General features: G+C 31.4%; 1 protein-coding gene across 3 annotated transcripts in view; it reads right to left on the reverse strand.

The window, feature by feature from the left end:
* The window catches only part of LOC142331130 (uncharacterized), a 108,194-nt gene that overhangs the window by 26,943 nt on the left and 54,837 nt on the right, over positions 1-26,414 (reverse strand). For all 3 annotated transcript variants that reach the window (XM_075376840.1, XM_075376822.1, XM_075376831.1), the window contains 3 exons: positions 22,917-23,088; positions 18,441-18,544; positions 10,962-11,125 (listed from right to left, as the gene is read on the reverse strand). In XM_075376840.1, coding sequence (XP_075232955.1) covers positions 10,962-11,125; positions 18,441-18,544; positions 22,917-23,088 — 440 coding nt within the window. The remainder of the gene's footprint in view (positions 1-10,961; positions 11,126-18,440; positions 18,545-22,916; positions 23,089-26,414) is intronic.

Raw genomic sequence — 26,414 nt, forward strand, 5'->3', positions numbered from 1 at the left:
GTTTTCTTACAATTTCAATAGTTTTTCCATATACACTGTTCATAAATACATTATAAACATTTTTTCTATCTCATCTTTTGTACGACACTACGAATGGAAATTTTTCTTAATATAATATTTCAACCATGGATATTGATTAAAACAGACGGCTCTATGTATTTTCAGCAACACCAAACGTTGTTGAAGATACAATTTTAACGTTTTATAATGTAGAACGTACTTTTATTTATCGACCAAACAACATAGTAATTTTTTACAAGCTACACAGTTTTTCATAGTTACGAAACGGAGAAACCATAGTATTGGGAATGGATTTTTTCTCTGGCGCAAGTGGATATTCTCTATGCAACTCGTGAAAGTATTTAGGATATGATAGCTCAAGTTTTAAAATATAACCCGTCTCTGCATCATCTTTCACATCCTTTAGACTGCATACCAAATATTCAATTTCGTTTTCATTACCCATCTGAATCCGTCTTACAGCTAACGGTTCCATCATACATCGCCCATAAAGAGATCTAACATCATAATATTCGGTTATTTTTGTCGGTTTATTTTTTTACCATAAATTTCATCGTGAATCGGATCGTTTGCAATAGCGTAACGATTGGAAATCATCGATACGCCGCCGCGAGTACCTTTTTCAAAAAAAAAATACATATCAGGATCTGTAACGAGTTTTAATTGCACTTTCGTTGCCTTGAAGGCGGCAAAACAATGATAAATGCGCAGCAGATATATAATGATATAGATCTAAATTGTTTATTAACATCATTTTTTTACTAAAACACTCAAATACATCAGACAACAGCATGACGTCCAATTTCATATAGAAATAGTGGTATTCACAGAGCATGTTAATTTTAAAACGATTCCAAACGTTTTGCGCGTGATTATAATCCGATTCAGAGATGTGTTTTCTCTTTAAATCATCAAAAACGCTTCGATGGGCGGTAGTTGTTTCATCCAAAACAGACGCCGATCTAATGTATGTAAATGGATAAACGCATTTTTGTATAAGTAACAGGTTCAACACGGCTCTTATTGTTTCCATCACGATTTTTTAGTATATCGTTTCGAAACTGTGAGTCTGTTGTTTTAAACAATGACGTCTTTATTTCTTTAAATGTTAGTTAATAGCATCAAATAAACTTTGCACCATTCATCAAGACTATAAGATAAGAAATTGTTATGAATCTTTTAATCGATACGACATTTCATTCTTGAGTGTTATACATTTTTCACTATTGTTTGCGAAACAACAAACTTCAAATTTACCTTTAAATTCGTTCATCGCCAATACGATGCGATGTGAATCGTAATCCCGCAAATTATGAAATACAACTGGTATATATAATACAAATTTACAATTCAAATTGCAATTTTCATGTGCGGCTCCTATAAATTTACCACTAGTATGAGAATGTTGTCTTACAGATTTCTCGTTGACAAACATATCGCCACATATAACATATATTTAGTCTCTTTTTTAAATCCTTCATCTTCTGCGGTCATAGTTAAGTACATTCCTTTTGATAACTCCTTATCAAAACACTCTTATTTTTCACATAAATCACCAAGAAACTTTTCAACCATCTTATCATTATATGTTTGAACTCTGTACAATTTTGTTCCTACAACACATCCTCTTCAATTTATTATAACATAACAATATCCAGACGGTTTATGAGTGTCTGTTCTTGTTTAACTAGTGGACAGTTTAGGATTTGCATAATCATTTTGAAAGATAAACGATTCAAAATCTGCATATAATAATAACAACAACCACACCACTCTTTTTCGATATTATTACTCGCACTTTTTAAATATACATCTTTGACATGATTCATCATCATGTTTGATATCATAACGTAACATGTTTACACCAATATCAAGGTTTTGAGCTTCAAATTAAAAAAAAAAATTTACTAAAATATTTTAATTATAATTTTAGTAGTTTTTTAATTTTTGATTGAACAAATGTATGTTCAACTTAAATGTTTAAATTTTCTTATATTTTACTCAATAACCAAAGTTATAAAAAGTAACCAAAGTGTAAACATGTTGAATGGTAGTTATACGTATGTGTAAATGTAAATGAAGATAAACCAAAAAACATTACTGAGGATGGGCTTATGCCCGAAAACGCTCTAAAGCAAAGTAAAAAAAAAAAAAACTAAGAATGTTTCTTTCATCTGTACTTGGATTGGCTGAAAAAAAACATAGTTAAAATTTAACATACTGACATAGGAATTATGGACCATAAAATGATTAATTTAAATAAACTATATATAACGAGACGCATCATCACAAAATTTTTGCTCGTGAAAGAGTTCAAGCGACGGAAATCAATTTTCCGGAGATTGACTGCAAAGTTCGGGGACCAAACATTGTCAAGGAATCGTGTGCTTGCCTGGCATAAAGAACGGACGAGAACGAGTGAAAAATCAGGAACACGATCGCCGTCCTCGGACCAGCATTACAGACGAAAACATACGCGCTTTCGACATTCTTGAAGACGATCAACGGGTGGGTTGCGTTCCTAACGCATTTTGTATTACCCGCCTACATACTTGTGTTTGCCTTGCTCTGAAGTGAGAAAAGCTTACCATTCGAGGCATTTGTGTACTGGGTGTCGACGAGATAGCATGCATTTTTACAGTCCGCTAGACATGCTTTATACATTTTATACATAGTTATTTTCAGTGTTTACACATTTATTCAGTCAGAAGACAGCCTAAATTCAGTTTGTAATCAGTTCATTCGTGTGGTTTATGAAGAATAAAGTCAGTTTTTTTAATATAATTTCATTGTGTTAATTCAATCTAAGACTTGGGAACTAACCCTACATTTTGGTCCTCCGGGCCGGATATTAAGGACTTTTAAAGCTTTTTAAGATGTGCGTACTGTAGTCAACGCGTGTTCATGAAACAGAAAAAAGGAATACATTTTGTCTTAATGGTGTTAAATTATTGCATCATTTGGTGCTAAATTCATCCTTTGCATAAGAACATTTTGTAAAAAATATTTGTGCGTATGATACATAACGATAAAGCATTAAGCATTATTAACATTATGATAAAACGTTGAAACATTACAAGTGGAATAGTGAATGATTCTTAGATGACGTGACGCATCAGAGACAGACAACCGGCGCCGTGAGCGCGCAGTTTTGCGTGTATTGCGTGCGATAATAGTCATGTGAGTGGTTCGCCTTATCTATAATTACTTGTCATAAATATAAAAACCTTCCTTAGTAACCTTCCTTAAATCATGGATTTGAAAACATTAATCTTCAAGCGAGGGCTTATAAAATTCAAATCAACTAGATTTAAGAACTTTCTTAATTCATGTACACCTGGTGAAACTCAAAATATCGTTCAGTTGCAATTACGATTAGGTAAGTTTGAAGAAACATGGGAAGAATTCAACAAAATACAGGATGAAATCGAAATTTTAGACTCCACTCCACAGCTTGAAACAAAAAAACTTTAATGAACGTATGGAATTCGAAAACTCATTTTTTGAGACCGTCGCCCGGGCGGAGCAGTTGCTTAATTCAACACAGTAGTTCTCTCTTATTTGCATTAAACAAGAAACGCCTACGTCAGAATTATCGCATTCTGTTAGGGTTAAACTCCCTCAGATGAATGCTCCCAACTTCTTTGGAAAATACGAAGACTGGATCAGCTTTAAAGAATTATTTACAGCTGTTGAGAAAAACCCAGATACTGACGAGGTCCATAAACTTTATTATTTACGGCTATTAGTGAAAGGGAGAAGCGTCGCTCAATTAATTGATTCAATTGATTTGACTATAAAAGTGCATGGGATTTACTCACTATGCGATTTCAAAATGAAAGGCGCATTGTTGAGCATCATATTAAGGCATTATTTGAAAATCCTAAGTTAGACAACTAATCAAGTTTTGCGTTAGGAAAATGATCGATGAAACCAACATTCACATTAGAGCATTAAAATCTTTAAAACAGTCCACTGATACTTGGGATACTGTGTTAGTTTACCTGTTAACAACTAAATTAGATCATAATTCAGTAAAGGAATGGCAAATTCATGCTCCTCCTGATAGTGTTGCTACCTTTGCAAAGTTTCTAGAATTTCTTAATAAAAGAGCACAGACAGAGGCTGTTACTTCTACTTGACAAGGAAAAAATAGTCTTGCTCAACCAAAATTCAGAATCAGAATTCAAAATCAGAATTCAAATGTAGTCGCTTAGTTAACAAAACACACAATTCCGTTCATTTTTTCACCAAAAAGATGAAACAAAACAAGATAATTGCCCAATATGTAAGCAAACACATACAATCTTTACTGTGCAGAATTTTATAAAATTCTCCTCAAATACGAAACAGTTATGTGATGAAATTAAAATTGTGTCTGGATTGTCTTAATACAAGGGCATAAGGTTAAGAAATGTAAGGTTACTAGCCATTGTAAATTATCTTCTAAGAATCATAGCACTCTATTACATAATCCACAAGATAATATTCAAGAAAAATCACATACAATTCCTACATCAGTTTCATGTACTTCTCAAATCAAAAACTATAATTTATCTCAAGTTATTTTAGCTACCGCCCTGGTTGAAATATTAGATATTTCTGGTACTCCTTATACAATTATGAGTGTTGCTTGAACCTGGCTCATCTATTAACATTATAACAGAAGCGCTCTACCAAAAGCTAAAACTCCTCGATTGCATATAAAAGCTCACGTTAGCGAGTTCAATAACGTCAGTACAAACGCAAATTCACTTTTACTACTACAATAAAGTTAAAATTCTCTAACTCTGAAACTCAGGTTAGACTTTATAGTTCTTTCTAAAATTACTCAAATGCTACCTAGTTCAAAAATTGATACTTCAAAATTGTTTATTCCGCCTAAAATATTCTTAACTGACCCATTCTTCTACCAGCCTAACAAGGTTGATGCTCTCATTGGAGCAGAAGTTTTTTATCACCTGCTATGCATCGGGCAAATACAATTGGCATATGGCTGTCCTATACTGTAAAAAACCTCCTTAAGTTGGATAATATCCATAAAGGTATTAATTTTTTTTTAATATAATTTAATGAAATTAAATTATAAGATTAAATTAAATTAATTAAGACTTTGGACCTAACCCTACAGGGTGAGAACAGGTAGAATTGCAGAACAGGTAGGAATAAGTTATGGGAGCTGTCAAGCGATCATCAAAAACAATTTACAGTTCTGTAAAGTGTGCGCCAGATGGATCCCTCACCGTTTGATCGCAGATCAGAAGATGTGACGTTTGGAGGTCTGTCAGAGGCTTACAGCAAGGTTTGAGAATGAAAGTGATGCATTTTTGAATCAGATCGTCACCTGCAACAAAACGTGAGTCCATCACTACACTACCCAGTCAAAACAAGCTAGTATGAAGTGGCGGAGAAAAGGGAAGGAAGCCCCAGTGAAAGCCAAGACTCAGCTGATAAGGATCTTTCAACCGTTTTTTTCGACCAGTGAGGCATTTTGCTCAACAATTCTTTTGCATGAGTGATGAACAATCAATACTGCTTACTACTGCAAGCTGTTGAACGAGGTGAGGGCTGCATGTCGTCGCAAAAGACAAACAACCCATTGATTTGAGAGGCCATTCTCCTCCATGACAATGCCAGGCCCCATACTGCAGCTTTAACGGTCTCAAAACTAGAAGAACATCTTCCCTACAGCCCAGACCTATCACCCTGTGATTTTCATTTGTTTGGGGCGCTTATAAAAACTCAAGTTGGGCAACTCATTTAAAGATGATGAAGGCGTGGAGGGATTCATGTGCAATCTGCTCCTCACGCAACAGCTTCATTCTACGATACTGTGATAAAAACCTTCCTTCTCGCTGGGAATAATGTATTTCTAAAGCAAGAAAATATGTAGAAAAATAAATTATATTCGCCTTTTATTTTTCAATATATCATTTTTTTTTTTTAAATAAAATCCCGTTTATATTTGATTTACCCTTGTATATAATTGTTTTTATAAACAAAACATAATTTGTCAATTTGTTGAGATTTTTTTTCTGTTTTGTATAGTTTTTTTCATGTAGTTATAGAATTCAATACCAACTTAAGGTGTGGGAGCTGTGAAAATTTTTTATTGGAAATTAATATGGTAAGTTTAACTTATCTAATTATTATGTTTTGGTGGTTTATATTTCATGTAAAAAATGAAAATTATATTATATAATTTGTTAATTCAAGTTCATGGGCAAAATACATAAACCATTTCTGATCAAAACCAATCAGACAAGAAGACAGACTCTTTTGAAGACTGTTTAAAAAAAGGTAGACTTTATAATCTTTAATTAGATAAATTAGAAATCTATCTCAAAATTCTAGGAACAAAAACAAACCGAATCAAAATTAACTGCTTAGCTTTTGTGGATGATCCCTAATCACCACATTGGCAGAAATTCAAATTACTTATCTTGTACAAGAAAAAGTGGAAAAACTGATTACTAATCTACACAGAAAAGATAAAATTCATGACAAATATAAAGAATGCACAAAATTCTTCAATCTCAAACTTCAGAAAATTCCAGAATCAAAAAAATTTAAATGTATACAAAATTATCCAAACAAAATTGTAATACATGAAAGAATTGGGAAAATTGGACAAAGTTTACAGGACTAACTAAGGGAATCTACAACAAGAAGTCACACTGAAAATGATGAAGAAATATTGGAAAAAGAGAAAGCAATACAAAAAGTCAAGTGAAATGATGAAAAAATGCTGGAAAAAGAGAAATCAATAGAATATGGCTAAAAAGATTGTAAAATGGCCTGTAGTTGCCAAATTGGGAAAAAAATAAGAAAGGTAAATAACTGCTCCACAAACATAACTCCTATACTATAACATTTTTGCAATTAAAACAGTAACATGATTAAAAAATGCGTAAAAATGATAATCTATATGTGTAAAGAAATTCACACTTAATATACATTCTCATACCACATATAAATAAATTCAAGTATCTGTAACTAAAAAAATTAATTCTTTCTAATGACATCCAGTAATAAAATTATACAAGCAGATGAATAATCTAACTCGCTGAAATTTGTTCAGCGTCACAAATAATGAAATAAAAATGGAAATATATAAAGCTGATAAGTACATTATGGAATTATAAATGTAATCGTGAATGTAAATTTTATAGCATACATTCACCAAGGCAGATTTATTTAAATTGGATATATGCTAAATTTTTTTTCAAATTAAAAATCATCTAACTGCTTCATAAACTTTCCCCTTACCAATATTGAATTTTTTTTTTACACAATGATAAAAAAGATTAATCAGATTTTTTTTTCCACAAAGTGTGACTTGTTTACCCTTACTACTTTAGTTTAAAATATTTATTTTTATTTTAGAATATTTTATAATTATGTATTAGTTTAAATATATGGAATGATTTATAACATTAAATTAAAAAAAATACTATTTCAAGTAAATTTAAAACAATAATAATAATAATAATAATGTAATATTTGGTAAATAAATAAAAATTAATTTTATAACATAAGATTTATTTTAAGTACTAACATAAAAGAATCAGTTTGTCAAAATATACAACTTGAAATAAAAGTTTGAATATTTGAGGCTAGTTCTTTAAGTACAGTTTTGATATAAAAAATGTCAATCAAATCTTTTTGGAAAAAATTTATATTCACCTGAAAGCCTGGATCTTAATCTTCAATTCTACATAATTTCTACCTATGTTAAGGTACTTTTATTGTATAATTAGCCTCTGCATTCCAGCTTCACAGAAATCTGCTGCCGAAGAAGATAGCCATTGCTGCACAGCTGTTTTGAGATCACTATTGTTGTGTGGCAATAACAGCCAAGTCGCTGCTTTAAATGCAGTTACAAGTGATAGTCACTGGGTGCCAGTTCAGGACTATACAGTGGGTGATTGATTTGTTTCCAGCCAAATAACAAGATAAGATCTTGGATGCAATCAGCAATGTGTGGCAGAGCAATGTCATGAAGTAACATGAAACCTGTTCTGAGCATATCACCCCAAAATATGTCTCGGCATTTATCGTTTCACCCGTAGGCAAAGAAATCAACAAGCAACGGCCCCATCTATCCCAAAACACAGTGCATAAGCTGACATTGTGGCTGACTTTCCAGGCTGACATTGTTTGTTTGAAATTCCGATTTTGTTGATTCCGATGTAATGCAAGTCATCAGTGTCTTGTTACCAGTAACAATTTGGCTTAAAAACAGGTTGCCTTCATTGCTGTATCTTGAAAGAAAATTCAAAGTAGTGGCTGAACATTGTTTTTGTGCAAATCAGTCAGCATTTTTTGTATCCAGCTTGAGCACAACTTCCGATAATTAAAATGTACAGACACAATTTCATAGAGAACTCTTCGTGAAATTAAAGGATATTTATTATGTAGTAATGAAGTTGTAAACCAACACAACTGTGACGGACTTTTCATTAACTCTCTACATAAAGTCATAAGAAACAACAATAGACAGTCACTCACTACGTGCCACATTGTGTACATTTGTCCGGCCCTCTTTAATAACCTAACCCACTTTTTCACCATTCCATAGGGCACAGCATTATCCTCATAATCTGTTGATGAATTTCAGCCCCTTTCGTACTCATACATTTAAAAGACAAATTACAACACTTATTTCACAATCAGCGGCACTGTCTGTAGTCATAGGCATTTCAAACGCACACAGAACACTATAAACAAATACTATGAATCACATAATGGCACCTGTAGCAAGCCAATGTATGTAGTTAGTACATACATGTGAAACAGAGACAGCCTTGCGACAGCGAACATATATCAAAATTGTACTTACTTAAAAATTCATATTTTGTATATTTGTATTTTTTAATTCTTAAATATGTGATGTTAAGTTATAAATAGCAATATTACTAAAGAAGGGAAGAAGTGTTAAATATGTACCAATATACAGGTATTATTAATAGAAGGGAAAAAATTACATTAATTTATAACAACATTAGAATTACTAATAAATAACCCAAAATCAAACAATCCAGACATCTCAATAATCAACACAATTTTTATAAACCTATCATAATACACTTACCCGTAACTGAATTATGACTCTGATACCATGTACTAACTTAAAAACCAGAGGTTTTTCATGTACTAACTTAAAAGTCAACTTCTAGGATTTATAAACTAAGTGAAGACAATGAGACTTCATTAGCTGTACCTATCTAATTTAAAAATAATATTTTAATAGTTTTGCACAATTCATCATGGGTTTAATTTAAAATTAAGTTCATGTAAATGAAAAGGTTAATTAGTTTATTGATGATTAATTTCAGAAATAAAATAATTTGCAGAGTTCAACAGAAATTATTTGGGAAATAAAATAAAACCCCCTTTGATTTTAATTTCATAATGATCTGTCAAATTTTTAATTAATTGGCAAACATAACACAACTAATATATTTCATTTTATTTTGTGTGGGACATGGAAACAAAGTAGCACAAAGAATTGGCTTATTCTCTGTAATAGTAAGACCAAAACTGATATACTGACCAAGTTTTTAAAAAAGTAAAAAGTAAAAAAAATATAACAAGTCATTTTAAAAACAATTATGACCTGGAAGAAATAATATTTGTAAATAAAAATGTGATAAGAGCCGCAGAGAAAAAGTATTATTCACAAACATGGATTTTTAACTTTGTGCATCTTTAGGTTAAAACAAGGTGCCAGCTTCTTTACATTGTTTGGTCTGGTGTAAAATATAATTTTTTATACTAATTACATAATAAATAGTATTTTAAAACTGTTCTAATAGCTTTTATCATTTTACAGATTTTCTTACACAGCTTATCAAAACAAGCGCTCCAGTTTTTCATTTTTAAGAAGAGCCAAATTGCTCTTCAGCAAATTGGAATTGCAAATTGCTTATAATTCTTTTAAATGATTAAAATAAAGCAATCATTTACTGATCAATCAATACTGATTGATTTACTGCAATCAATACAGATTGTTAATTCGGCAAGGAAAATAACTTATCAGTTATCAGGCAGTACAAATGGCAAATTTTAAAAATATTTTTAAAAGTTTCTTACAAGTTACTACTAGTTACAGTAACTAGTAGACTCTAGAAGTTTACTAGTTAAAGATACTCAAACAAAAGAACTTTACTTTTTCTTCCATATTTTATGGTAAAATTACAGTAATGAAAAAAATTAAATGGAAAACTGATTGCAGAGAATGTTCAAGACCACTACTGACATTTTACCAATATTATAAAATAAGTGATTAATACTTGAAGTTATCAGCAAAATAGAGTGAGCCAGTTATAGAAAAAAAAGTAATAAATAGCTTGTTTTGAATGATATATTCTAATACAGGAGCCATCAGTGATAAAAATAAATAAAATGGTAAAAAGGTTGGAAACAAAAAAAAAATATATATATATATATATATATATATATGATACTGAAAACTCGCAACAAAAAAATTCAGAAAATATATATGCCAGTATAAACATTCATATTTCAAAACAAGCAAAGTTAACACACTGCTGGTGAGCAGACAAATTTTGCTAGCAGAATGCACAGTACACAAGGCTTTAACTACTGAAGTTCTAAATGTTCTCTATACAATGTTACTGTTTTGAATCATGTCTGCTTCCATGTACAGACTTTTGCCTTAAAAAAGATTAATTTATGCAAAACTTTTTTTCTTATCTGAATACTTTCAATAAAATATTAAAAGTCAATAGAGATGGTAGCAAGAAAATTTCAAAATTAAATTGACAAACATGCATCACACAAGATCTGTATGATTGTACGTAAAAGGTTTTCAATAAATCTACCAGATGCTAATGGAGTTTGCACAATGAGGAAAGTTAATTATACTTAACTAAAATTTACTAACTGAATCTTAACTACAATAAATATTTACTTACTTTTCTTTATTGTTATCAGTGTTGCTTAATACATACTTAGAATCAAGCAATGTAAAAGTATGCTGTTTAGTTACTTTATGCTCTTTCAAATCAGCTTGTTGTTCAAATATCATTCCACAAGTTTCACAACAAAATTTTGCTCTCATATCTTCATGTACATGTAACTAAAGAATAAAACAATCAAGTGTTTGCTTTAAAATATATTTTAACACTTTCTTATTAATATATTTTAACCATTTTTTACAATTTACTTATTGTATAGACAAAATTGTTTTTTAAACAAATTATGATTTTTTGTGTTTATGAAAAAATATTTGTTTAGTTAAACTGCACAATAAAGGATTTTCTCTAACAACTTTAAAATGGCAACCTTTAACAACAGCACAACCTGTAACACAACTGACAAATGATGTATATGAAAACCATGAAAAAATGTCTTTAAATAAAACCTCCTCCACACATTAGTAAGAGTTACTATTTCAAACTCTTTTTTTATTTTATTTGGAGAATTAAAATAAATGCATCCACATAAGAACTAAGTTAACAAAATTCCTGATGCACCAGACTCAGGGTAAAGCCCACAAATGCCGGTTATACTATCTACCACCAAACAGTAAACGTAGGCTACAAATTCATTCTTTTCAGAAGCACGCTACTAACAACTGATCCATAAAACTAGCACTACAATTTAGTTTCCGGGGCGAAAATAAGCTCTGGAATGAATTAACAAAATTAGTTATTTCCTGGCCTTCTTCAGCTGGTGACTGATCGGCTGAAGCTTAAATTTAAATCAAAGGAGGTCGATCGATGGGGGCGCCTACCAGCGATGGGCAAAAGCATCACATACTTCAAGAATAATAGATCAGGAAACTCCTGTTTTTATGAAGAGGGTCTTCCTCATGGATTCCCGATTCATAAATGCCTTAAAACTAAGGTCGGACATGCTCGGAACCAGAGTCACTTGCGGACGGGCCCTTGGGCCTGAAAGTGTTATAAATTGCAGAAAATGCGACGACGTCATTCAGACTCTGAGTCATGTCTTGGGCAGCTGTGTGACTAGCAAAGCAAAGTACATACAAAGGCAAGACGAGATAAAACAACTTCTCATCAATGCCTTGACTTCTCCGAAGGGGAATGTGCTGGCTGTGGAACAGACGTTTCACAACCCTGCTGAACCTGGAGCTGGCGGGAGCGGAGATTGCTTGAGCTTGGATATTTTCTTGAAAAACGGTTCTGGTCTCTTTGTGGTTAATGTAATTGTCCGGTTTCAGAAGGAGGCTTCGTTGCATGCAGCTGCAGAGGAGAAAGTCTTAAAATACCGAACTATCCTCCCCGAGGCATCCCGGGTTCTTAACTAACATGGCTATCGCTGTGAAGTGGTTCTGATCATGATCGGCAGCAGGGAAGCGGTACCAGACTTTACTACAGAACACCTGCAGACGTTGGGTATCCTTCCCCAGCGATAGTTAAAATGACATCGCCCGTCGGTCGTCTCTTGAAATCGTACTTCGCCATATCAATATCTGATCACAGCTATCAAAATTCCTTTTCACTCTTTTAATCAAAATTAATTTTCTAGAATTAGTAAAAATGACGATGGGCCAACTGGATTATTTAGTCCGCAGCAAGTTCTATCGCAACTGCGGGATTTATTAAAAGTTTATTTAACAAGATCCTATGGGTGCTTGATTAAGGACTCGCTGCACCTTAGTTAGATTTAGTTTTTAAGGACAATGAGATCTTTAAGCTCTATGAGCTAGCCCGACTAGGCGTAGTAACCTAGAAATAAAAACTCTGAGATTATTTATGTAATCGCCGGTTTTAATCTTAGCCTATAGCAATTTCTTTACTGGAACATAGTGACCACAAAACTCAACCTGTGAAACTATTCAGAGTTCTATTTCCTATCCAAGGGTTAAACTGGAGGCTAAGGTGTTAATTAATACATTTAAAATGAGCGTTTCAAAAATGAGATAGCACCATTAATGCCATTAGAGATCAGTTAAAAATATGAATGATTATTTATTTTTATATTATTTTGTTGTAATGAACTGTACATTGCAACACAAGGTTTGTTCAAAAGCATCTTACCATAGTCCTTAAAAAAACATCAGCTAAGTAGCTTCCAGTCCTAAGTAGCAGTCTTTCTATTGGTGGAAACATTTTTTGTAATAGCTACCAGGTGTGAATAAAGTCACATTTGTTAATATGTCATCCTGGTGGTCACACAATGATCATTTAGCTTGGAAAACAACCAGAAATCACAAAAAGCAATCTCTATTGAGTAAGGAGCCTGATAAACCTGCAGAATTTGATGTTTGATCAACAAATTCTGAATTAGAACTGACAAAAAGATGGATATGTTATAATGATGCAACTGCTGTCATATTACATGTCTCGCCTCTTACATCAAATTGCATTACAAAAATGGTACAGAACCTCCAGATAGTATTGTTTGTTGAAGGTTTTCCTCCTGGTGCACAAACACACAACTCAAATAGTCAGCCTAATCCAATTTTTCTCACTATTCTTGCTTTCTTCAGCATAAGGAGTGTTAGAGACCTCCATTGTGACAACTCTACTTTGGTTTCTGGATTGTATCTATACACCAAAGATTTATCAATTGTTATCACTATGGTAAATTGGGATCGTGTTGTCCACTTCAGACTGCCCTGTACAACATCATAATGAATCCTTTCTGTTCAAGTAAAATCAGCTTTGGTATAAATTTTGCATCTATTCTGTGCATGACCAAATAGTTCATTAAAATCATAAGTTGGGAAATACAGTTAACCCTTATCTAATCTGCAATTTCTCAATGGTCAGTAAATGATTTTCCACTATAAAACTCTGCATATCATAATTGACATTTGAATTTCAGCTCGTTGACACCAACCAGTGCCACTGATCATCACTGAAGTTCGACCACTTTGGAAATGTTTATACTACTTTTGTATAACCTCCATAATTTTGTTCCTGAAAGCCAGCTTAAGCTCATAAATTGTTTTCTTTTGGGTATCACTAAGTTTTTACTAGTTCATTGTATAATAACATTTTTCAATACATTCTGACTTTATGAACAAAATAAATAGATAACAAGCACCTGTTACACAAATATGCAAAATGGCTGGTGGATAATAGCTGATGTTCTGTAATCCATGAAGAATTTGTTTTTTTTTTTGCATGACAACATAGGAGTACATTGATCTATGGTTGACAAAGAGTATCTGACATGACACAAAGTAATAACTCTGGAGCATCCATTATACTCTCCTGACTTGGCCTTAACTAATTCCTTAACTTTACTCTTAGCTGATTCTACTAAGACTTGTTTCTTGCTTGAAAGATCTCTGAAGGGAAAAAGTTTCAAGAATGCCAATGACATTATGGCCAGTGCAACGGAATAGCTGAGGGGACGCTATCTCAAAAAGATTCCAGAAATGTTTCCAACTATAGACAAAAGTAAGCTACCAACGCAAAGCAGCTACCAAAGGAAATTATTACATTATTTTTACTCTTAAAACATTTTCATGTAAGCAGTTTTTGAAAAATAAACTAATTCTGGAACTACTATTTAGTCTATCTTCCAAATTGATAAAAGATTTTATTTTAGAAAGTAACTTGCTCTAAGGAGGAACAAAATAAAATTTTAAGCTTGAATTATTAAGGAAGAACTGTATAGTCTTTATATCAATAAAAACCATAGATACCATAAAACCAAAAAACCATAGATAGAAAAAGCAAGAACAAAAATGGTAATGCGTTAGGCAATATATACAATATCAAATTTAATTGTAATGTTAAATTTCAAATATTGCATCTTTTGTGACATAAAGAATATAGTAACAAATAAAGTTCCATCCACTTGCATACAGAATAATATGTTTTGAGGAATACTTACCCTCCAAAGTAAAATACAGGATGATGGGTAATGCAATATAAATTAATAATAGTAATCATGTTTCTTTTTATGATATACAATAAAAATAGGCATGGATTTTATGTTGACCAATTAAGTAGAATTATTTATGTGAAATAGTAATTGATTAAGATATGTTTACATAGTAATTATACTAGAGTTGTTTGGAAAGTTTTCGGCCTGACACTGAGCAGGTGCAATATGACCAAATAACTATTATATTATTTGTCAAGTATAATCCTTTAGATGGCATGCTGTGAATATTCAGTCATGTTTTAACACAACTGAATACAAATGTAAATGTTTAGTTGCTGTTTGTAAGTTTTCACATTTTCTGAGAAATATATAAAACTGAAGTTCAACCTACTATAAAGTACTCTGTTTTAAAAGATAGACATATAAAACAAATTAAACTCCATTTTAAAAGATTCTTCTCTTTGTTTTCCACAGTAACAAAGTAGGCTGTTGAATTTAAACACAGCCAAATATTCAAAGAAGGTGAAAAGTTGGAATGGCATAAAACTGCTATGACTGACACAAAATTGTAACAAAAATCTAGTGCTGTATTTTTTTTTTGAGGGCAAAAAACGCTTTCATGTTATCATTGCCTGGGTCAAAATAATATCAACAGCCTCCTTCTCGGATAATAAAGTATTAGTAACATAGGGTTTATTAAATAGGGTTATCATGAAAACTAAGATAATAATAGGAATAAAATTGAAATAGTAAAAGAAACACAACAATTAGAGTAATACAAATAACAGAAATAAAATATTTATGACAGGTTAAATCTTATTAAGTATATTAATTCATCTCAAAAGTAACAATACCCAGTCTAGTACATTCTTGTCATTTCCTAGAACGTGCTGTATGTCCTCGGCAATTTAAATTTGTGACGTACGGTCGCACAAGTCAAGCGGCAGTCGCATCTGACGCACAGTGTGCACTCTCCGCTGGCATCAGGTATCCATAAGTTGTTCCAGTATGTCCAAATCGCAATCGCTGGCGAATCTTTCTGAATGAAGAGTCCCTGGTAACACTGTATCTTTCATATGTTGGAGTTTATTATCCGCTGTAGCGGTCCAACCACCTTGCCACCTTCTTCAAAGTGTTATGTTTAATGGAATTAATAAAATCGGTACTTGTAATTAAAGTGGTGAATGACAGCTGGTTACATGCATCTTTAGAAGTGAAATCCGCACGCTCATTACCCAGGATTTCCACATGGCTAGGGATCCAGCAGAAATTCACCTGTGTGTTGTGATGATTTAGTTCAGCAATTTTATTATGTATTTCGGTGACAATAGGATGTCTGGAATACAAATCCTCTAAAGCTTGGAGAGCACTAGCCACACATAAGGATGTGATGATATTTTGATTTAATGATATTCAAGGCCATGGCGTATAGTTCAGCATTGTAGATACTTGTAATACCAGGTAGACAGACCAAAAATATAAATTCTGTCATTTACAACAAAAGTGCAACCAATGGTATCATTCTGCTTTGACCCATCTCTGAATACTACTACATCTGGGTTTGTCTTCGATAGAAAATGATAATATGTTTGCTGAAAGATGACAAGAGTTGGTTATATCTTATTATATATGGTGAGGTCATAATTAGAATTAGTGGAATCAAGCCTCTATGAAGGATATGTACAGGGATAGGTTGGGAAAATAGAAGACGAATCAAAATGTAAAAGGTACATTACACAATTGGTATGGACACCCATTGGTGGTGCATAATGTGGATGGTTTTCATACCATTGGAAATCGGGGTTTGCGAGGACTATTTTACAATCTGGGTGTTTTGGTTGTCCTTTAAGACAGGCAGAGTAAGATGCTAGCAGCTGGTCCTGCCTATCTCAAAGTGATTGCTCACCGAAATCAACAAGTATGCTTGTAACAGGGCTAGATCTTAACGCATCAGTGGCGAGAAAAAGAAAAGAGTGCTGTATATCATCCAGCATCTTAAGCACGGTATGATGTGCTGAAGAGTAGACAATACAACTATAATCTAAATGGATCAGACTAATGAATAATAAAAATGCAATGATCGGTCAGCTCCCCACTTGGTGTTGCTAAGGACTTGTAGACTTGTAGCATATCTAGAATTTTTAAACATCTCATCTTTAACTGTTTAATGCATATATAATGTATATATATATATATAGAGAGAGAGAGAGAGAGGAACAAATAGAAAACATGATACACGTGGTTGCTCACATTTAGTAATACTGTTGATGACTATAGTAAACAAGGTGGCACTTAATACACTTCCTTGAGACACTCCATTCTCCAAATGACGCTACTCACACAGAATCTCTAACATGAACACAGAATTAATGGTCATTTAGGAAACCCCTAATTAAGGGGTTTCCCCTTCCTTTAAGGGTATATAGAATACCTTGTTGCCAGGCTATGTTGTACACCCTCCTGAAGTCAAAGAAAATAGTGACAAGTCCACTACTGTTCTGGTGGAACAGAAAAGCATTTACGATATCTGTTTCCAGTGATACCAGATGATCAATGAAAGATTGTCCTTTGCAGAAACCACATTGTTCTGGAGATATCAGAGTTTGCTTCTCTAAGTACCAGGTAAGCCTCTGGTTCACCATTATCTCCAGCACTTTGCACAAAATACTCGTTAATGTTAAAGGTCAGTAGTCTGAGGAGCGTGCTTTTTCTCCACCGGGTTTAAGGACTGGTTCAACAATTTCAAATATTTTGACAGATTCTATCCTCTACATTTTACATGATGTTTTGGTGTAAAAAGGCTTGATGGTACCAAGTTTGGAATAGTCAACCAAAAACACATTTGACTAAGCACTTTTCAAGGGTAATTAGATTTTATTTAAGCATGATTGTGCTGAGGCTCTTTGATAACAGTAGATGAAACAAGGATTCATCCAAATAGTGCCACAGACCACAAAGCATATAGCAGACACCACCAAATAGTGGGTGAGAGTAGGTGAAAGTGAGCCAAAGAAAGCAAGGACAGTTCCATCTGCTGGAAAAGTCATGGCTATGTTTTTTTGAGATTCTCATTATGTGCTGGAAAAATGCAGCACCATAACCAGGAAGTGTATGCTTCATTACTGGATCAAGGGTGCTATTCAGGCTAAACATCCTCACCTTTCTTTTCCTGTTTAGCCTCCAGAATCACCGTAAGGTATTACGTCAGACCTGACCAAAAGAAAGTGCTCCTTCACAATGATAATTCGCCTACCTCAAGTTGTTGCTGCAAAACTCGATCACCTAAGATTCCAAGTGCATTCATATATAATGTATTTGCCAGATTTGGCTCCCAACGATTACTCTGTTTTCCAAACATGAAAGGAATTGCTTGCTGGACAAAGCTTCACTTTGAATGATGAGGTCAAAGCTAAGACAACTACTTATATTGCAGAGTTGAACAAATCACATTTATACTGAGGTTATTAAAAAGTTGAGAAGTTGCTAAAAATTGAACAATAAAAATCTCTGAAGAATTTGTGTTTCTTTGTCAGGTCAAGAACTTTCCCAACAGCCCTAAAAAAAAAAAAAAAAAAAACCATTACCTTGTGGCACACAAGATTAGACATCTGATTGAAGCCTTTGTAACAAATATCACATTTATATGGTCGCTCATTAGTATGAGTAAACACATGATTCCTCATATTACCTACAAAAAAAAAAAAACCATTAAGTTTTTTTATGAGAAAACATTTTTTTTTCTAGCCAGAAAAATTTATGTAAATCAAATTGTAATCAAGATGAAATCAACAACTAATAACCATCAGTTGACCTGTAGTAATAACACAAAACTCTCTCACAACTTTCATCTTACCGACAATTTTATAAATAAGTGTAATTTTTATGGTCGTATTTAAATACTAATATCTCTTGTACAGCAAATATTTCCACTACTAATGATTAATAGAGATAAGAATTATTCTTAAGATTTACAATTATTCCTTAAACATTATAATTATAACTTTATTAACAATTATTTCTTTTAACAGTACAATACTTTTTAATTGTTTACATTTCATGAAATTTACAATAATACATTTAATTTCAGAATTAACTAAATATAAATATTTATTTGCACTTTTTACACCTAAAGATCTACTATTACTGATCTACTGTTTATTCTGACCTACTTACTGATCTAAAGATCTACTATTTACTGCACAGGCTACATCTGCATTTAACAAAATATTGATATTCCACTACAATGTATAAAATTGTTTTTTCTTTGATTTATTTTCTAATTTTGGAAAGTAGTTTGTATTTCAATTATACCTCATATTTAATTATTTATGGTTTTGACTAAGCAATATTTTAAATGAATGTCTTAACTGCAATCAGTAAAATTTTCTTACATTGTTACTCTTTTATACCTGCAATATGCAGCCATATGCCTACGTACATCCAGGCATAAGAATATTCATTAGATTTAAGAAACTTCCCCATATTTAGATATTATTTCTTTAAATTTAACTATACACAATACATTTCTTCCACATCATTAAAATCGAAGGGACGAAGGAAAAATATTTAGATCTTTATTTGAACTTAGTTTGGCAGTTGAATCTTTTGAATGTAATAAACATTATTTAAGCTTCATAGCTAGGAGCTTTTTTTCATTTTTGCAGATACTCGTGTTTTTAATAAATGAAAAAAGATTTACTCAACTCTATGACAATACCTGTAAGAATTTAGCAACTAAAAAGGTGGCTTTCAGTAACAAATGCGACTGCTTGCTTTTGGAAGCAACTTGGTTTCTCAAAGAAATTTAGTACTAAATTTTATGCTAAAGAAAAATACACAACTTTTTAAAGCATATCAAACCTAATCAGTTTCCAGCATTTTGTGATAACATGTTTACACTCAGGAAGTTGTTACACAAATTAACAAAAAAATTTTAAACATGACAGTAAGTTTCCAGAACATTCAAGCAATTCCAAAGAAAAACACAAATTAAGTACTTTTGTCTAGTCACGTTAAAATGTAGTAACACCCAAGATTATGTTAATTTCTGGTAATCAAATGCTACTAATCATTTCTGGAATACAAGCTCCAAACTTACCATTTAGCAACAAGATTATTAAAAGAATTCAAGAAATTAAAACTACCAAGTTACAAATAATAACTTTAATCTAATTACTAATTTAAAAAATGAGATTTTACAGAATGATAAAATTGTAATATTTCTTGACGATATTAAAAAACTATAGTCCACGCATTACCATCAAAGGAAACAATACAGACTTTGAAGGAATGGTTGATCATCCAATTTGTTGAATATTGTTTGTTTTTGTTAAATAGAGAAGAGTATTTAAGATTAACAGGATTGTGTATGAAACAAATACTTTAAATTTTATGAGTTTTATTAAATAAATTGAACAGCAACAGGTAACCCCTTGTCTGGATTCGTAGCAAATCATGGGTAATCTAGAAATTAAGGACAATGTCAATAGTTTCCATAAGTAGATAAGACAAATGGACGATATTTTTTCTGTTTATACTATACCATAAAAAAAATTTTGTCAGAAATTTTTTAATTTTTTGTCTAACCTTTTATCAAAAAAGCATGAAATTTATTTATGATATATATGAAGATAAAATAATAACACTTGATAAATGAAGAAAAAGTACACACATTGATAGATATATCACAAATTCTTTAAATCCTATGCAACATTAAGACTGAAGCTTTTACTGTGATAGTTCACAGAGCAAACTGTTGCTGTTTGGTCTGAATTCAATGGTTAAAAGATAAAAACCAAAAAAAATATTTTTAAAAATAATCACAGCTTCCAACATTACTAAGTAGAATATGGTATAACCTACATGACATGGTATTACCAGGTTATGTATAAGAAAAATTTTTAAATCACAGCTTTAACATGACTAAGTCTAGGAAATTGAGTTTGCCTTCAGAAACATTAAAAATAAAATGAAAAACAAAAGAGCTGGTATTTATTAATTGATATGTAAAGTCAATAATTCCAATTAAGATACACGAAAACTAAAACAAGTGAAAACTAAAACTATAGACAAGTGTTAGTCTTTAGACTTTAGATCTAAAAAGAAAGAAAGAAAAATCCATGAAAGAGTATATATAATTATAAGCTTCTCATTAATAACAAGTAATACAAAACAGATTTATAAACACTACAAAATAAAACAAGAAAAAGTATCCACACAATAGTAATAGCTAAATCTAAGATTGGCATTAAAATTTATTATTCAAATTAAAAAAATTACATTTTTTTTCAAATTGATATTTTGGCATTCCAGCATCATTTATAAAACTATGATTCTTGAAAGATAATGTTTTATTATAAATTCATGCATTGAATACCTTGATGAAAACATAGGGAAATATTAAAAATTGAAACAATTCCTCCATAATTTTAAGGCAAATCCTTTACAATTTGCAGTAATTTTTAAGATAAATTAATGATTGATTTCAAGGGATTTAGAATAGTTCAGATGTAAAACAGGAAATCAGTACAGAAAGTAAACTAATTGTTAACGGGGTTTTTTGATTAATAAATTTATTCGTTATTAAATGTCATAATTTAACAATGGGTATTACAGATTCTTTGGATTCTGGATCAGTCAGAAAATAGCAATACTTACAATCTGATAGTTCTGCAACACCTGGAATATCTAACGGTGACAGTAGTTTCACTGCATTTAGTGCCTTGTGGTGGTCATAAGGCACTATATGGTCATAAGTGTATTTATTTTTTTTAAAAACAAGTCTAAAAACTTGAAAAAAATTGTTGGCTTTGGGTTATCTTCAGTTGGCTTAAGAATTTGTAATTACTTCTATCAAATACAAAATTTCATTCATCAAAGAATCTAAAGCACATAAGTAAATAATTTTCTAATTTTCCTAATACTTTAAAATGTTAGAATTTTTCATCATGAGCCTTAACAAAACAAGCAAAAATGAAGTAGTAAGTAGATTAAAGTTATAAAAAAATGTTTATTAAGAAAAAATATTATTTACTATGACTATGAATTTAATGATAATATAAGGAATCTTTAGATGTAAAAATAAATGTAAGAAATATTTAGATGTAAAAATACAAACTGGAGAGTTAACTTTCATGAAAACAAAATGGACTGTAATTCAAGAGTAAAAGAGATTGGAAGAGGTTATTCAAAACAAAAAATCAAAGATATTACAAGTAAGATGCATATAAGACTTTTTTCTCTTCCTTATTTCGATAACAAAAAATTAACTAAGTTGTTAATTTAAACAAATTAATATTATCTACTGGCTGATTTCCAGGAATTTAATGAAAAGAAGCATTTAAACTAATCTAAACTATTAAATTAGACAAATTATTTTTAACTAATAATTTAGACTGCTAAGTCTGAGAATGAAAGTACCACAAAGGAAAAAAACTTCCCACATAAAAAAACGATACACAAAGTAGACCAGAACTGTAACAGCAACATAGAACAAAAAAGAAAGTGGAATTAAATAATCAAAACTACTATAAACTCAATCTATGGACTGATAATTAAAGAAAGATGTGTTCCTCAACAGAAACACCTTAAATGACATTTAGTAAATTCTTTTCCCACGTCAATATTTTATAACTACACAATCTCAGAAAAGAGACATAAATTTCATTTACACCATCTTCACAGTAACAGATCTTAAGGTGTACTCATTTTATTAAAAAGCAGATTAATAATAATGCAAATAAAAGTGAGCTTCTGAAGGTAAATGTAAGAACTAAAATACACTGAAGGTAAACAATTTTTCTGCAAACAATATCATTCTCTACAAATACATTAATGTGGAATAATCAATGCATTTGCTTAATTATTTATATTACAGGTATTGCACTAACCTACTTAGTACACAAGAACATTGAGATAATAAAAGCATTTTATAAAAAATAGCATAGTTAAAAAATAAACAGATCTGAATCGTAAAATAATAAATATTTGATACAAGTGCTTTCAATATAAATACAAATATGCAAAATGCAGTTATCATAAAAGAAAAGTTGTTATCTTACCTTTTTGATGAAAACCTTTATCACAAATAGGACATTTATGAGGTTTAGTTTCAGAATGTGTTCTCCTATGAGAAATTAATGTAGAAATACGATTAAAGGCCTTTTTGCAAATTTCACACACATGTGGGCGGATATTAGTATGGATAGCTTTATGCTGAGATAAAGTACTCATCTAAAACATAAAATAAAGCACTGCCATCAAATAATAAATGCAATTCATTTCATTTTCATATTTTTTATTACAGTAAGGCATCAAGTGGTTAATTTAAATTTTATGAACAAGTATTCATAGTGAAATAGCTGTAAAAAATAAGATATCAGATCAACTACTTAGAAATAAACAAAAAAGGCCTAAAGGTCTAATTTTTATTAGATCCAGAGTTCTGACAAAAAAATATTTATTAATTACATAGTTTATTAAAAATCAAAATAGTCAGACTATGCTTCATGGATTGTATAATCTTAATCACCAAAAACTCGAATCAAAAAATTGTAGGAGTAGCTTAATAAAAAATGCAATTTTTAATAAAAAAGGAAATTATTATTTTTGGTAATATTTCATAAAATTAAAACATTTATGATCCCTCAAAATATGCCAATAGCAAGTATCATCTTTTTTTTAACAAATAAGTTAATGTTTTCTGATAATATAGTATGGATAGATAAAAATCGTGTACCAAATGGCCAACCAACTTTTTATATGAAAATTAGGCTTACGAGAGAATTAAGATTATTACTTAGCTGCAACATATAAAAATTAAGGAAAGTTTATTGTTACAGAAGCAACACAATTATTCATAAATGTCATCATCAAAATGATGATAACATTCAAATACTTCACATAGATTACATTAAAGAAACTTTACAACTTAAAGAAACTGTCTGTAAAAGGTTAATCATGAAAACCCTGATAAATATAAGACACAATACTCTCAAAAACCATGGAGGGACAAATTATGAAGATAGGAATGAGAATATTTTGGATAAGGTCATTTTACAGGACAGTAATGTTTTGTCAAGTACTTGCGATATAATTTAATGGGAATAGAGTTTGATGGTCATGAGTTGCCATCATCATCTAAAGGAAATGTACGGGGGCATCTACCACTTAATATGAAACCTATCCGCAGATCAACTGCAGGCAGTTTTATGGATAAGTAAAATAAGACAGACCTATGATCATTGGACCTGGCAGCTGTTCATAAAAGTTTATAAATCTATCTCTGAGGCAGTCACAAAGAATACTGTCAGCTAAAACTAGGTATTAAAAAAATTAAATGGAAGTACTGAATATGCTTGGGCAGTTAAAGTTGAAAATATTCTAATTTAATAAAAATATATCACTTCCTACACTGCTAAATAACAAAGTGATGTATATAAAGACATTTGTTTGAAATTATTTATGAAAAAACAAAAGGAGTATACAACCCACACAAGAACGTTTTTTTACATTTTTTCTTGAAATAAAAAAAAGTTAAATTTAGTATGATAAAAAGAGTTAAAAATCAAATTCATTCTTTTCAAAAATTTGAGTAGTATGCAAAAATTCAGCTTCTTTGGATATTAGGTAAGAATTTTGACCAAACTTTTACAAGTACTCTGGAGAGTGAATCTGAAGCTGAACATAAGTAATTATTTAATATGGGTTCATACAGGTATATTAATTTATTTCCTTTTTTCTAGGTCAATACTTAACACCACCAATTGCTTAGATGTACAATGTTGAAAAACATAGCTATAAGACTGTTTTTGGATTACGCTACAGATCATGGGCCTCCCCCTTAACTCTGTCTTTGCCAGTCTCATTTGAAGATTTGTTCACCAATGTACTCATTTTCAGGTTTTCCTTTGGCAATGTAATTTGCTTAACCTACTAGAGCTCCTATAGGTTTCAGTTAAAATACTTGTTATTACTCTGCAACTTTGCATTCTCTGTTAAGTATTCAAACCATCTAAGCTCTACAGTAGTAGCAAACACTATTCAAACTACAATAAAATGCACTACATTTTATTGTAATTTCTTACTCAAACTTTAATATTTCCAAAATGCTTGTTTAAAACTTATTCTATATTCACTATTTTTTCTTCTTTTAGTCACAACTCTTCACTAATCTAACAATTGGATAATAATAAATTCATACACACAGTCTGTTCACATTTTCTTCTGTCATCTATACTCCATTAATAATTTCCTGACTAACACACCATTCTCACAAATTTCTCTTATTTGTAAATTTAAATTTGTAAATAAAGGTTGTCTGGCCTAAAGGTAACCAAAAGTAACATCTTAGTTTTAATGTAGGTTAGTCAAATTCAATGTGTGCACTTGTCATAGCTCGCAGATGTCCAGATCTCTCAGATAAAAATCTCGCAGATAATCTAACTCTTGCTAGGTGTTTAGGAGCATATGCAGCGTTATTAAACAAATAGCTTCAAAAATTCTACAATTTGTCCAAATTTCAAATTTTTCTTCGATACACAGAACTTTTAATAAATCCTCAAGCAAAAACGACCATAAGGGTGATATCTGGAGATCTAGTTGGCCTTGCAGATGGACCTCCTTGTCCAATCCAACATTCAGGTGTGTTGTTCACGAACATAGTAACATTTTGATTTAAGTGTGGTGGAGCATAATCTTGTTGGAAACTGAAGCTTGCAGAAATCTGAGGAACAGCAAATTTCTCAAGCATGTCAAAGTACATGTGTCACAATGGGTTCCATGAAAAGAAAATGGACCAATGATGTCATTTTTTACTGTATGGGAGTTTCACAGAACTCCGAATTTGACAACTGTGTCTGTTAATTTTACTGCATCACTAATTAACATATAAAGATAATTAAGATTGTTTTCAACACAATGAAAACCTCTGCAAAATACTGATATTGTAGATGGCAATCATTTGGTTTAACTTATATGCTTGTAAACAGAGCTGTTTATGAATAATATCATGAAGCAGGGAAACAAGGAATTTGGAGTTTGTAACTAGCCTGCCTAATTGACTTTCCAGAACTGGTATCGCATACACAATCCACAATCTCATCATTAACTGAAACTTCTGGATGATTTCCAGTTTGTGAAACAAAGCTTCCAGTCTTTTAAAAGTCGTAAACCACTAATGAATAGTCTTGAATATAGGACTCTACTCAGTTTGTACATGGCATTGAACATGCACAAACAAACTGAAAATCCATTAACCGCACGCATTGAACCTTCTGTTGTGGGTTCCACATCTCTGCTGACTGCTATTGACTAACTGCATTGTGAGTCGGCTTGCCTGCATACGCTTATTCTGCTGACCTTGAGAGTATTTGGAACAAACTTGAAGATATTTCCTGTCGATTAAGCATATATTTAAGAGATTACGATAACTGGTTTTCTAAATATAGGTCATTACTTTTATATACCTTCAGCCCAGACAGCCTGTATAGCATTTTTCTAATTGTTTTAATATATCACTACAACCATTTCATCAAATATCACACACAGATTCATATTCA

This window comes from Lycorma delicatula, chromosome 1, assembly GCF_047948215.1.
Source record: "Lycorma delicatula isolate Av1 chromosome 1, ASM4794821v1, whole genome shotgun sequence".
Lineage (NCBI taxonomy): Eukaryota > Metazoa > Arthropoda > Insecta > Hemiptera > Fulgoridae > Lycorma > Lycorma delicatula.